Source organism: Kogia breviceps, chromosome 10 (genome assembly GCF_026419965.1).
Source record: "Kogia breviceps isolate mKogBre1 chromosome 10, mKogBre1 haplotype 1, whole genome shotgun sequence".
Taxonomy (NCBI): domain Eukaryota; kingdom Metazoa; phylum Chordata; class Mammalia; order Artiodactyla; family Physeteridae; genus Kogia; species Kogia breviceps.
The window spans coordinates 42,890,189-42,904,408 of NC_081319.1; the positions used below are offsets into that span (position 1 = coordinate 42,890,189).

At 48.0% G+C, this 14,220-nt stretch overlaps 2 protein-coding genes across 5 annotated transcripts in view; one reads left to right on the forward strand and one right to left on the reverse strand.

Moving 5' to 3' along the window:
• The window catches only part of EXOSC7 (exosome component 7), a 30,062-nt gene extending 16,691 nt beyond the window's left edge, over positions 1 to 13,371 (reverse strand). The window contains exons 1-3 of the mRNA XM_059077889.2: positions 13,247 to 13,371; positions 5,543 to 5,644; positions 5,143 to 5,237 (exon numbers count right to left, since the gene is read on the reverse strand). Coding sequence (XP_058933872.1) covers positions 5,143 to 5,237; positions 5,543 to 5,644; positions 13,247 to 13,303 — 254 coding nt within the window. The 5' untranslated portion in view covers positions 13,304 to 13,371. The remainder of the gene's footprint in view (positions 1 to 5,142; positions 5,238 to 5,542; positions 5,645 to 13,246) is intronic.
• ZDHHC3 (zinc finger DHHC-type palmitoyltransferase 3) overlaps positions 13,372 to 14,220 on the forward strand; it is a 60,723-nt gene continuing 59,874 nt past the window's right edge. For 3 of the 4 annotated variants that reach the window (XM_067044516.1, XM_059075819.2, XM_067044517.1), the window contains exon 1: positions 13,376 to 13,636. The gene's annotated coding sequence lies outside the window, so the exon portion shown is untranslated. Of the gene's footprint in view, positions 13,637 to 14,220 lie in introns of all 4 variants that reach the window. The other variant, XM_059075820.2, reaches the window with a different exon arrangement.

Here is a 14,220-nt window from a genome sequence, read left to right on the forward strand (position 1 = left end):
GAGCCTGCGCTTCTGGAGCCAGTGCATCGCAACAGGAGAGGCCGCGACAGTGAGAGGCCCGCGCACCGTGATGAAGAGTGGCCCCCGCTCGCCACAACTGGAGAAAGCCCTCGCACAGAAACAAAGACCCAACACAGCCAAAAATAAATAAATAAATTTATTTAAAAAAAAAATGCATCTAGGGCTTCCCTGGTGGTGCAGTGGTTGAGAGTCCGCCTGCCGATGCAGAGGACATGGGTTCGTGCCCCGGTCCGGGAAGATCCCACATGCCACAGAGCGGCTGGGCCCGTGAGCCATGGCCACTGAGCCTGCACGTCCGGAGCCTGTGCTCCACAACGGGAGAGGCCACAACAGTGAGAGGCCTACATACCGGTGGGGTGGGGGGCGGGGGGGGGGAGCATCTAAACAGACCACTGTGTAAACAAATCCAGGCAGAGATGCTTATGCTTAAAAAGTTGACCTTTCCCTTATTACAGTGGGCCACATCCTCCTGGGAGGGACTAATTACTGGGGATTGATGCACTAAGGCTTCAGCCCAAAGGGATGGTTTAAGAACTTCCTAGGCCAATAGGCTAAATAATCTACCTACAAAACCACGCCCCATTGTGTTTTTTTTTGACACTGGGCTGGTTTAAAATGGAAAGTTTTCCCATTTTAAAAGGTTTTTCTTTTTTTTTCTGTTTTAAAATACAGGTTAACTCTTTCAGCATAGCTGGTGGCCAGAGAAAGGAAGGTTTAGATGCTCATGAGACTAAGGAAAGCTCCTGCTCTGGACTCTCCCTGAATGTGTAATTCAGCATGCTTGGCTTGTAGCCTAACATTAGTCAGGTTAGAGTTCCTTGGGTCTGTCTTATGCCTCAAGGTAATGAATGGGTGCTCTGGTCTTGGGACTTATTACTAGACCACAAATGTTGGAGTCAACGAATGCAGACCAAGGGAGTCCTAAATAAAAAGCTTCTCTATTAAGTGCCAAGTAAAAAAAGAGAGCGAGAGAATGCAGGCTGGTAATCCTAGCCTCCTGTTCACAGGCATCACAATATATTCTTTCAGTAGAGGAATATATACTTGGGTTTGGTTTGTTTGTTTCTTTGTTTTTGCCATAAAACAAGTGGTTTCTATAATTACAATTACCAAAACCAATTCAGATCCTTCATAAAGTATGACCCAGCCCCTCTTCCAGGGCTGTTGGGAAATCGCTTATTGAGCTGGATAAACATAAAAATCCTGGGAACGCTGCCCCTCCCAGTTCTCCAACCTCCTGACTTATCGCCTCCACTGTGTTCCTCCTGCTTGGCACATCTCTGGTTTAACTGGATTAGGCTGAGATCAAGGCCATGTCTACCTGGAACAGGACTTCAGACACTAGGCCCATTGTTGTTTCCCTTGCTGTCAATCTAGCCTGCAAAGCTGTGAAGTCTTACAGCCAGGCCCATGGCAGAAAAAGTGATTTAGTAGGTACCTGGGCCAGGGATGACTCCAGGCCTTACCCCTCTAGTCATCTAGCCCCCAGGTAGGTCCCAATTCCTCTGGGAGCACATGTGCTCACTTCTGAGCCTGCAAAAGCTTCCCTACAAATGCATACAGGAACAGTGGCACATTCTGAGTGTTTCATCGTAAGCCCTTGTTTGAAGTTCCTGGGAGAATTATATCGTTAGCTCTGGAGACTTTCAGAGCACAGCGAGCCTCAAATGACTTCTTCAGGTTGCCCCTCTGCCTTGCCCCCACCCCCAGCCCTTCAGATGAGAATGGTGCCCCCTTCAAGCAGCACAAAGTAGATAAGGAACAGAGATCAAGTGGCTCCACCCACCAATTCCGGGCTTGAAGCTTCCAGTTCAATATTAGTGAAAAAAAAAAAAACAAGTGGTCACATTTAAAAGTAGTTGAGATCCCAGAGAAGTGACAAGTGCCGGACACGCTGAAATGTCTATGAACGAAACGTGTTCTTCTCACCTCCTCCAGTTACAACCCGCAGCCTCTCTGAGAGACCAAACACAGCTCCTAAACCCATGAACATGGTGGCCAGAGAGCCAAGAAGTGACTTGATGGTCTGCCACCTGGTGGTAACCAGAGTGAAACACCAGCTCATTAAATTCTTACCTTCTGGGCTTTAGAGGGAAACCATCTTTCCCCAAAGTTTCAAGCTTCTTATTTAAAATGGCCTATTCTCAGGTTACAACTAACAAAACAAAGACATAGAGACAGGAGTTAGAAGGTCCGAGTGTGCCCCCAGTTTAGTCAAAGTGCTGCCAGGCATCTCTGGAGCAGATCTCAGGAACCCCAAGGTTTTCCTCCTCCACTGGTATGGGGATCAGGGTCTGTGTCATGGGTACCCTTTCCTAAGGGCATAATTTCTAAGACCCAGGGAAAATCATTGGGGTGGGAGAAGGGGTCTACCCCAGGCTCCATATATTATTCCAAGTAGACAAATAGAAGTAGAAGGAATTAGCAGAAAAGCAATTCATTTTCTGTGACCTCTCTGGTAATTACCACTGGTAATTTAAATAATTAAAACATGAAAGTTGCTAGTAAGTAGTTAAGTCAGGCTGGGCTCAGTCAGGCAGGAGGCCCCCAGCCCCAGCAAATTACTTTCCTCCCACTGAGTAACAACTCTGTTTCAGCCTGTGGATGGGTGCATGCCTTGAGCTCTCCAGCAGAGGCCCCACGCCTGGGGCCCAGATGGGGTTGGGGGCAGTATCCTTATGGCTGGACATAGCCATAGGTGCGCAGAAGCCATTCCTATTCATTGGATTCAAATAAAGGGGTCTATTTGTTTACACAATTATGAGTTGCTCCTTGAATATGCAAATGAGGTTCTGATAAAGGTGGCAGCCAGTGGTGCTTGGTAACCTCGCTCTTCTTTGCAGGAAAATGGGATTTTTTGACTCTCTCATGGTGGTTCTGGGCTGGGCTGATCACACTGAGCCACTTAAAGACGCCGAAGGGTGCCACCTTGAGAAACAGACTCAGGAGAACTCCCTGGGAAATTGAGTTTCTGGGCCTGGTGAGGTTCTCTTGAGACTTACAAAGGGGGAAAAGAGACCAGCAGGCAGTCACTCTCAGCCAGGAGACAGAGGTTTACTTCTAGAAGCCAGATCTTGGGAAGAGGCAGCTCAAAGGCTCCTCTCCCACCCTCTTACAGCTGAGACAAGAAAGGGACAAGAGCAGCAGGCTAATTGGAGTCATGTTCAGACACAGAGCCACAATGAAACGTTGTCTCTTATACCAAGCATCTGAGTGCAACACCCTCTCTTTGGTGTGGCTGGGCTGACTGCCTTTGGTCTGCCTAAGATGAATGAAGCAGAAGGATAATGAAGAGGAAGAAAAGGAAAGCAAATTACAGCCCCTAACACATGGCGTCTGCTCCTCAGTGACTGTTTACTGCACCGAATCAGGCAGATCAAGGCAGGAGAGGCATTTTTTTCTTCCTCCACGAGCAAAGGAAAGAATAAGTTGGAGGCCTTAACAAGTTCACCATCATGCACAGCAACTTAAAGGATGGGCCGATTCCACTGGACAGCTCAGACTGCTGAGAGCAGCTGGGCAGAACCAAGAGGAGACTGCTCTGGAGGGGCCAGGGCTGGGGCAGGGATGGGCTGGAAGGAAAACTGGCCAGAAAGATGAACGCAGACACATTCTGAAAACTCTAAGCAGGATATCCCTCTAAAGCTGGCTCCTGCAGGCTACATGAAGTAGAAAGAGCAAAGACTCAGCACTGGATAGACCTGAGCTGGCATTACTAGCTGTGTGATCCCAGGAAAGTCACTTACCCTCTCTGAACCCCTTTTGTCATCTCTCTCACAGGAGTGTTGTGAGGATCAACTTCTGTGTTTGGAAGTGAAGACTGGAAGACTGTAACTCGCTGTGCAAGTGTGGGTTAGCATCTTTGCAGAAAAGGGCTGACATTGCAGGGACAAGGCTGCTACCTTTAGAAGGGTCTGCTTGCAAGGTTGGTCCTCAGCTGGCATCTGGGCACTTGGCTCTCAGAGTGGACTCAGTCAACGGTAAACTGGGTCTCCTGTGCCTAGACTGTGCAAATAACGTGGTTTACGCTAAACACCTGCTTTCCTTCTGGGAGTCTGGAACTTTGGTATGTGTAAAGCAGAGGGTGCCTATGTGACCAGCCCCAATCATAATCTTGGGTGCTGAGTCTCTAATGGGTTTTCCTAGGTAGAATCATCACACATGTGTTGCTGCATTTCTGTGATAATCATAGCTCTGAATACAACTCCATGCTCTATGCTAAGTCCTGTGAGTCCTTTCAGGAAATGTTTGAATGTGGGGGGTGGTCTTGCCACCCCTCCCAGTAAAGTACCAATATTATATACCTGCACCTAGCGTGAGCTGATAGAGCCTTACCCACCTCAAGAAGGTCTGCTGTCACCACCTAGCCAGAAGAGGAGTTACAGATAGAAGATGAGACTGGGCTGGCAACCCGATAAAAAGCCCCAACCCCTAGAAGGGGAGGTAACACAAGGGAGAGAAAGAACACTTTTGAAAGCCCACTGAACCAGTCACTGTGCTGGATGCTCACTCTATTTTCACTACTTCGCTTCCTCATCATCACAACAGTATTATTATCTCAATTTTTTAGATAAAGAAATTTAGGCACAGAGGGACTGAGTAACTAGCCTGAGGTCACACAGCTAGCCAGAGAAGGAAGCCAGCAACAAGGCTGGCTGGCTGCAGAGACTGCGGAGTCTCTGCTTTTCCCAGTACCCACACTGCCTGCCCAGCTGCCACCCCCTTGGCCTGTCAGGCTGCTTGGCTGGCCCTAGTCCCTGCTCTGCCAAGCAAGTCATGAAAAGTTTTATGCAAAACTAGAGCAGGAAGAGAAACAGGACATCATTTGACTCTCATAACTACCATGTGCTGGGCTGGCTGGAAGACACCCTCCTTTTTCAGACAAGGAAAATGAAGCCCAGCCAGGGCCAGCTGATTAGGATAAGGGCAGGACCTGAGCCAAGGCGTCCTTTCACATTTCCCAGTGCATGGTACACAGGAGAACTCAGTAAATACCTGCCGGCTGGTGAATGATGATTAAATACAAAATAAAAGTGGGCTCAACAAGAAACCAGAGGTTCATTCTCTGAATCTTCTATCTTTTAAAGTATTTTTCTTTAAAAACATCTGCAGAGCACTGACCAGTCAACAAAGAACTCCAGGTAACCTTCATTTGGTTTCTCCAGCTTCGGCGTCCCCATTTCTGCTTTCACTCCCACCAAGATGTCTGTGTGACCCTGCAGACACATGCAAGAAGGGTCCTCATTCGGGGCAGGCAGCCAGGCACCCAACCACCCCCTCCTCTCCCAGACGTACACCTCCAGGGGGACTCGCTTAGCATCAGTGCCGGGACTTGGAAGATGGCCCTTTGAGAAGGTGAGGGGTCCTTCAGATGTATACAGACTCCCTCCCAGAGTTTGGCTTGGGTCTTAGATTTCCCCTGGAACAATATGCACTGCAAAAGCCCAGAGGGCCCTGCAACTGGTTCCCTAGAGCCTACCCATTCCTCCACCTGGGTACAGACCGTGGCCACAGTACTCACCAGCTTGACTCTGGCAGACCCACTGGTGTTGGACACCACGTCAGTTTCCACTTCAACACATCGGTAGTCTTCACAGCCACGGCCATCCACGCGGAGGTCTTCCTGAGTGCAACAATCAAAATCCTACGGTTATAATCCTAAATCTCTAACAGACTCTTCAACTGACTCACTCCTTTCCCCCCACAAAGAAATATGTGGTACAACAACTCCTTTTCTCTTAGTGATTCATCCAAAAATTCTGTCCTCATAGGTAATAACATTACTATTTTACAAATGAGGCAATGGAGACTCAGAGAAGTTAAGCGACTCACGTCCAAGGTCCCACAGCTAGGGACAGCAAAGCTAAGCTTCCAACCCAGGTCTGTCAGAGCACAAAGTCCAAACTACGTACCACTATACAGAACAGGCACACACAAACAAAATCTGAACAAAATAAAAGCTGTCTCTTTCCAAATCTGCAATTCTGAAGTCACAAGAAGTATGGATTGTCAGAGCTACAGGTACAACTGTCTTGGCTGTAGCCCTCCTACCGCCCAAACCCAATCAGATCTAGTCTGTAAACAGCTAAAAACAACTAACTGGTATCTTCTAAAAGATCTTCTAAAACAGGCATTCTCTAGAACAGGGTCAATGAAGTTAGGCCTGCGGGCCGCCTGTTTTCATAAGCCATTCTACTGGAATGCAGCTGTGCCCACTCGCTCAGGTATTCTGTGGCTGCTGTCATAGCACAGCAGCAGAGCTGAGGGGTTGAGATAGAGACCACATGACCTGCAGCCCTCAGATCATTACTATTTAGTCCTTCACAGGAAAAGTTTGCCAACCCCGGCTACAGAGGATGGGTTTCAGGGTGGTCTGCGTACTGCCTGGCCTTATCCCCAGTTATTTACTTCCTCAATTATTTACTTCTATCGGTATAACTAATAGATAACTATTTTATGCTGTGGTTGTAATCCAGTACTTCCATTATTTATCTTGTTGCTCCAAGTGTCCCAGATTTGGCCACTGGGAGCTCCTTTGGGTTGGTTCTTGCATTCTCTCAACATGTCTCCAATCTCTTCTGAGCACTTCTTTACTTCTGACAACACAAGGTGTTCCAGCCACTTGTATTTTACCTGCTCCAGCCCTGGGATCAGCCCTTTTTCCAAGGAGCCCTGGTTCCTTTCACTGCAGAATAGTACTTAAAAACCAGGATCTAGGTGCTAAGTAGGTTCATTGTTACTGGGGTATCATTGCTCCTAGATCGTCTCAGTAGAATAGTGCTAGAAAATATACGTATGTGTACTAACCCACACACATACACATACTTATATTTATTTCTGTATCTATCCACATATCTGTTAAAAAGTCATGTGTTCATACTGAGAGTTGGTTCTAACATACCTCCTTGTCTTATTTGTAACTTCTTTCTCAGACAGGGAGAAACCTGGCTCTCATTATCTACAGTGTATTTATGTATTTGTTAAATCTCTGTATATACATAAAGTAGTTTCAGAATTACTACGCCATACCCCTGTGAAAAACAAATTTACTAATACAGTATTTGTGTAGAGTTCTTTTTGTCTTTAGCCTTACAGCACAGACTCAAAATATTGTTTCCAGTTGTCTTTCCCCATCCTTCCTGTGCCTCTGTTACTCATCTGTACCCCTGTCAGTTCATTTGTAACTGCTGGGGTTCCATTTTGGGTCCCCCACATCCTGGCTACTTTTAATTACTATCACCAGGGCTCTAAGAGTCAAAGCTATCAAAGGTGTGCTCAGAGAAATGTCACTCACCCCTCATCCCTCTTTTCATCCCCCCTGGCCCGCCTTCCTACCCCTTCCCACCAGCTCCAGGCAGGTAACCAATCTCTTTAGTTCCCAGTCCATCTTTCATGTACTTCCTTTGCACAAACGAACAGATAATAATATTTTTAATATCCCTTATTTTCTTATATAAAATATGGCATACTACAGATACTCTTTTACACGTAGCTTCTTTTTTTAAACAATTAACAATACATATGCAGGAAATCACTCCACATCAGCTCATAGAGATTGTCCTCATTCTCTGCAAACATTTTTTGAAAGCTCTTTCCTTCAGCAAAAAATTATTAGCCTCATAAGATTCTTAAAGGGATTAATGCTCCTCAAAATGTTAAAAACAAAAACCAAACAAACAAACCAAAACCAAACAAACAAACCACCACTGTTCTGAAGTATGTATCTGTCAGAAATTTATCTTTAAACTGCTTGGCTCACTGCGTATCTGATTGACTTTTTTATTTTGAGAAATTAAAATACAGAAAAGGAAAACACTGAATACTCCCGCCACACAGTACCAACTACTACCATCTGTCGTGTTTGTTTCAACTCTTTCACTCTTTAAACTCCTGTTAAAGGAGAGAAAATAAACATCCTAAATCAGGTTGAAGTCCTTTTGCAGCCAGTCGACACCCAGCCATCCCCTCCCTGGAGGCAATCCCTATCTGAAGCCTGGGGAGACATGTTCTCGAAAAGCAACAGAATTTCAAGTCTAGGAGAATAAGTCTCCTGAACTCTACAGAGTGAGTTCTCTTCCCTGGAGGATCCCAAAACTACATAAACTGTGTCTCTTCACAACCCTACCTACCCACACCCACATGAAAGCATCCTAGGTCAATCTAGGCTTGCCCCATCCCCCAGGTGTGCCCTGCTAGGAAGTGAACACCTGGCCCAGAAATAGCATTTACAATGAGTCCTTGGTGGATTGTAGGTATGGCACAAGTGTGTACAATCACTAGCAGCATCAGTCATGGCCTCCAGGCCTGGTCCTGCCATTAACTAGCTGCTTGACCTAGGACTAACCCTAACCCTAACCCTTCCCCTCTAGACTAATTTCCTCATTTGTAGATGTACAGATTGAATTAGACGGCCTCAAAGGTGCTTCTCTAATTCTGTGGATCTATAAATTAAAAGAGCCACAACTATTTGCAAGAACTAATAGTAGCTACTATTTAATGTGCATTTACTATCTACCAGATAATGTGCTAGGAACACTATACAGTTAACACGTTAAATCCTCGCAATAATCCTATAATGTAAGAGAGCAAATTTTCATTCCATTTTACAAATGGGGATCAGGTTGAAAGATGCTAAATGGCTGGCCCAACATCATTGCCAGTAAACAGCACTTGAATTCCAAGCCAGAGCTCTTAACCCCAATTCCACACAGTCTCCTGCATTCTAAAGAGTCTCTTCACTGTGCAAAGGAGGCAGCACAGGCCTCCCTCAAAGGACGAACTGGCTGGCTATACCAGTTCTTCCTAATGATGGTGATGACAAGTGTGAGAGCACGGAGGCCTCAAGGCTACAGGGCTTCCCACTATTGCTTTAAATTACCACTCACTCTAGTCACAACCCTTTGTAGTGACAACCTCACTGTTCCAAAATGTGGCTGGAGGGGTGTCGGAAAACTGGGCCTCACCAGAACTTGTCTTTCCAGCCTTTAAATCAGTCTCTGCCCCCTGGGGAAGGCTCAGGTGACAAGTAGAGATAAACAAAAAAGCTACAAATTTCCCTTTCCAGGGATGCATAAAGTATAATTTTTTTCATAGAAAAAACAGCACACAACAGGAGAAAAACAGAGTCCATGAATCACTGCACACAGGACTTTTTAAAAATCCACTTTTCCTCATAAAAGGCTTAGGAAATCTCCAAACCTGCTTGGCCTGGCTCAGAGCCTGATGCCCTACCACAATTTTTATTTATCTGTAGTACCCAGGAGCTAAGGAATCAATCCATGTGTGAACACTTAAACATTGGCTGCCCTGAAGTGAAAGCTCCATTTAAAAAATCAATAGAGATGTCCACAGGTGACGGACCACACCAGGGAGTGGAACCCTGTTCTCAGCAGAGGGGACTGAGCACCTTTGTAGGTAAAGGCCTTCTGGATGCTAGGATGGCTCTTCGTGACTTTGAAGTTGTTACCTGTGTGATCACAACAACCCGGCTGGTTGGGTGTGGCACAGAGTCACTGCCAACCTATATTTAAAACTCTGCTGTTCCACGCCAGCTTTTTGACCTTGAGCAAGTTAGTTCCTCAACAGCTCTGAGTCCGTCTCTTTGTCTAGAAAGAGGGAATAACCCCGACCCTACAGAGTTATAGGAGGATCCTCAGCACAGTGCAGCACACAGGAGTCCCTGCTCAGCAGTTCCTTCTTCTGCTTCTGGCAGCACATGTTAACTCACTGAATCCTCAAAAACAACCAGGAGAGAGGTTACAAACGAGGACACTGAGGCGCCAAGTTTAACCTCCTGTTTGTGACACAGTGGCAGGACAGATGACCCAACCCAGAGTTGCTGTTCCTCACACCCGGGTCACCCAGTCCTACTTCCTAATGGGAGTTGTCAGTTGGCTCTCCTAATCCAACACACTTGGGAGGATTTAGACTCAAAGTAGTCCTCTGAGACGATGTTGACCACCTCCCACCCCCACTACCTTGCTTTGACTTGTCCAAGAGCACAGAGCTTCCTGGAGGAGAACTGAGACCAGAGGGCCTCCCCTACTAGAAAGCCACCCTACTTTGGAAAGGGCCAGCTTTGTAGGCCCAGGCCCCAGACACAGCAGGCAAAACGAGATGTCCTCGTTCCACTTTCCAAGCCTGTTGGGTGGGCCTGCATTCCTTTAGGATGGGATCCCACTCATGTTGCAAAGGGCCTGACCCAAAGGCATACAATCCAGAGAGTGGCCAGCTCTTTGGGGCGTGAAACTAATTCTCTCCTTGGAATCTGATCTCTGATCTGGGAAATACTTGGGAGGGAAAGGGAGTTAAAGAGGAGCTGAGAGGTCATGGTGTGGAGGGAGGCTGGAGAGGCCTCACAGAAGTAAAGGTGGGGGGATGGCATGTACCAAGGTGGAGGGCAGCTGGACAGCAAGTGGCTGTGGAGAAGTGAGACACTTCAGCAGAGAGAAGAAGGGCTGTCACCAGAGACATAAAGACAGGCAGAGTCACACAGTCTACGTGATCCATGCTGGAGCCCTGAAAAGGCAGTGCCCCAGAGCTGCCTAGGGACTTTCTAGGCCTAGCCACAAATCCCCCTTCTCTTGAGACAATTTAACAATCTCTAGCCCTCCAAATCAAAAGAGCTTAAATCTCAACAGCCATAGGATGAACCCCACATGGGGTCACTAGGAAGGTTGTGGATATAGTGTGGATGGTTCCAGACAAAGCCACACTTCTGATGGAAAAATCTTGACAGGGAGCCAACTTCTCTTCAGGGGTGACCACATCCCAGGTGGTCCATATTCTCTTTTCTCATCATTCCTCACAATCCCTTTCTGCTCCCAGATGGATATGTTCTCATTTTACACAGAGGGAGTGAGCTCAGTTACTCAGGTAAGAATCACTCTTACTGTGAATGGTGGAGCCAGGAAAGGATCCCTGCTCAGTCTGACTCCAAGTGCTCACTCAAACAGACGCAGGAGGTCATGTGACCTTGTTAGGGGAACCACTAACGGAAATAGTAAAATTTGCATGAGTTATCTTACAACAGGAGGTCCTGGTAAGGAACATGGAACTAACAAGCTATCACCAACCGGAAGAATTCGGGAAGGGTCAAAAGGAGAGGGGACACCAGTCAATATGCCCTACCAACCTCCCAGAATCCTTCTCGCTGGAACCCATCTTGGCTGAGCGATGCACGTGCCACCATGAAGGACCCCGAGTCAGAATGATTGGCCAGAGACAACCCAGAAACTAACCCCATCACCATAAAACCTGAGAATGCGAGCCACGTGGCAGATCAGTTCTCCTGGGTTCCCTTACCCTGCTGCTCTCTGCCCAGGTGCCCCTTCCCAATAAATCTCTTGCTTTGTCAGCACGTGTGTCCCCTCAGACAATTCATTTCCAAGTGTTAGACAAGAGCCCACACTTGGGCCCTGGAAGGGGTCCCCCTTCCTGCAACAACCTCAGGCAGGGGGGCAAAGATTTCTGCAGCAGACTCCAGGCTGGACCAGGCCAGAGGCTTGCCCATAGTCCAACGTCTGGTGACTGCATCAAAATCTCCCAACATTTATGAAAATACCCATTTCCAGGCCCCAGCCCCAGAGATTCTGATTCAGAAGGTCCAGGTAAAGCCCGTGAAGCTGTATTTTTTGAGTTAAAGGCACTTCAAGGTTTCAGAATCACTGGGCTAAGATGGAGGTTAGCAATGTCTTTTCATGGAGGAAGAAAGCACATATTTAGCTAGTTAAGCAAACCCCAAAAGAGGATTAAATGCTAATTCTGGAAATTCTGACATCTGCCCCCAAATTCCTGAATATAAAAACCAGTTTGATACAAGTTAGTAAAACAAAAGTTGTACAAAGAAATGCAAAATACGGTTCTAAAGAAACTTAGAACCAACGTGGGAAAAAGTACTACCTAAAAAGATAACAATACAGCAATATATGTCAATATACTATTTAAGGTCTAGGAAAATGGTGGGGTTCAGAACTTGCCCGCCCCCTTCTTATTTCCCCAACATGCTTTCAGAGGACAGAAGAAAGAGAAGTAGAAGTGGGGAGACTCTCTGGCCTTTGCCTTTGAATCCCTATTTTAAAAAAGGTAAAGTGGCATGCAAGTTGAGTTGGGCTTTGCAATCAGAAAGATCTGGATTTATATCCCAGGTCCACTGTAAGCAGAGAGGGTAGGGGGGCCCGGATAAAGAGAACCAGGCATGGCTTTCTGGACATAAGAGAAGCCATTTTAGGCCTAAGCATTTTTGTGATCTAAGCCTGACCAAAATGCTTGCCCTTGAACAGGTCTCTGTAATCAATGATCTTGAGGGAAGTAAAGAATGCAGGAAAAAAGGAAAAGCAGTGAAGAAATAACAGTTGAGATAAAACAGAGCCCCAGTTTTTCCTCAAGGGATATACCTAACAATCTGATACAGATCTTTGACTTGTTCTACAAGAACTAAGGCCCCCACCCAGCTAGAGGATGGTAACTACAGGATAAGACCCCAAGCTGGTCTCAACCTGGGGAAGGATGATGTTGACCTTTTCTGACCTTCGAAGACTCCAATTAACTAAAGCTCGGAGTCTGTTAACCTTTGCCCCAATTCTACACTAAATTCTCCTCTGCTCAAGCCCCTACATGAGTATGCATGTGCCCTTAGCTTATTCTCCAATTTTGCTAATTGGATAGCCACTGCTTTGGAAAAGATCCTCGGTGTCCCCTCACTGGATGCAATAAATCCTTCCTCCCCCCAATCTTCGGCTTGGTTGTGTCTTTTGGCTCGACACTCACCAAGAGGCAAACCCTGTTTTCGGGTAACACCACCACACACTTACTTTGTGACCTCGGACAAGTGATTTAATTTCTCTGAGCATAGTTCCTTATATGTAAAGTAGAGATAATACTTACCTTCAGGACTGTTACAAAGATTCAATGGGATAAAAATTATGATAGAATATGTACCTAACAAAAGTGGGACAGCTCAGCCTTCAAAGTCTGAGAGGGTCTTTGACAGAATCAGGGACTGCCCACCGCTTCCTACCCGGGTGTGGAAACTTGTAGACCCAGAAAAAAGCAAGTACGCATACAATCCTAAATGGATTCTCGCCGCCCAGTCCCAAATACGCCCGCACTGCCGGCTTCGAGATGCACACGCCGGCCGCAGAGCGGTTTAATCACAAAGTAAACCCAGTCAGCCGCAGTCCTAGGGGAACCCGACGGCCGGCGCCGATATCGCTGCTGCCGCTACCTGAACGCCATGCACAATGTACACCTTCTCCGCCTCACTCAGCGCCACAAACGCCATGCTGCCGAGCCTCCCCGCCGCCAGATGTCATCTGCCAGCGTCTCCCCCGCGGACCACGCCCCCTCCGCGCCCATGCGTCATCAGCCTGCGCGGCGGCCGCTCCACCAGCCGCCGCCGCCACCACCGCCACCACCGCCGGGAGCTCGATGGGCTTCTCTTGCGCGCCGCCCTGTGTCTGGCCGAGTCCAGGGAGCCGCGGCGCCTCGTGCCGGGGAGCCATCGCTGCAGCCCGAGGCCGGATCGCGGGTCGGGGGCTGCAGGGGGAGCGACGGCGGCGGCGGCAGCCGAGCACCACCGGGGGCCTGGGACTGGGGAACTGCCTCCAGCTTCACGGTCAGTTGGGTGAGGAAACTGGGATTGGGTGTAAAAGCTGGGGTGAGACGAGAGGCACGGGCCGGGGCCGGAGCTGGAGGACTCGTAGTAGGAGAGACGTGCGGCGCAGTTTGCTCAGAGCTGAAGTTGAAGTAGCGGGTTGTGTGTGTGTGTGTGTGTGTGTGTGTGTGTGTGTGTGTGTGTGAGAGAGAGAGAGAGAGAGAGAGAGAGAGAGACTCACTCCGAGTGAGGGGAGGCGGACGTCGTGATTGGCCTGAGAGGCTGTCTCCTTGCTCTTCTTCCTGCCCCCTGTCTTGCATTTCTCTGGTCCCTAGCATGGTGGAAAAGAAAGAGTCGATAAAGACCTCTTTAGGTCGTTCCCGGTGGGAAGGGTCTGGGCCAGGAGTGAATGCCCACTAGTCCCGAGGAGTCTTCACCCCAGGGATTCCCCCACCCCCACCCCCGCTCTCTCTCTGGGGCTGGCTGACCGAACGCTGACCCGGAACCTTTGCAGGATCCCATTGCCCCGGGTGGCTGCCGGAGCATTGTCCCAAAGAGAGTAGGGGGGGAGAGTCTTGGTCGGCGCTGGCTGGGGGGCGCAGTGC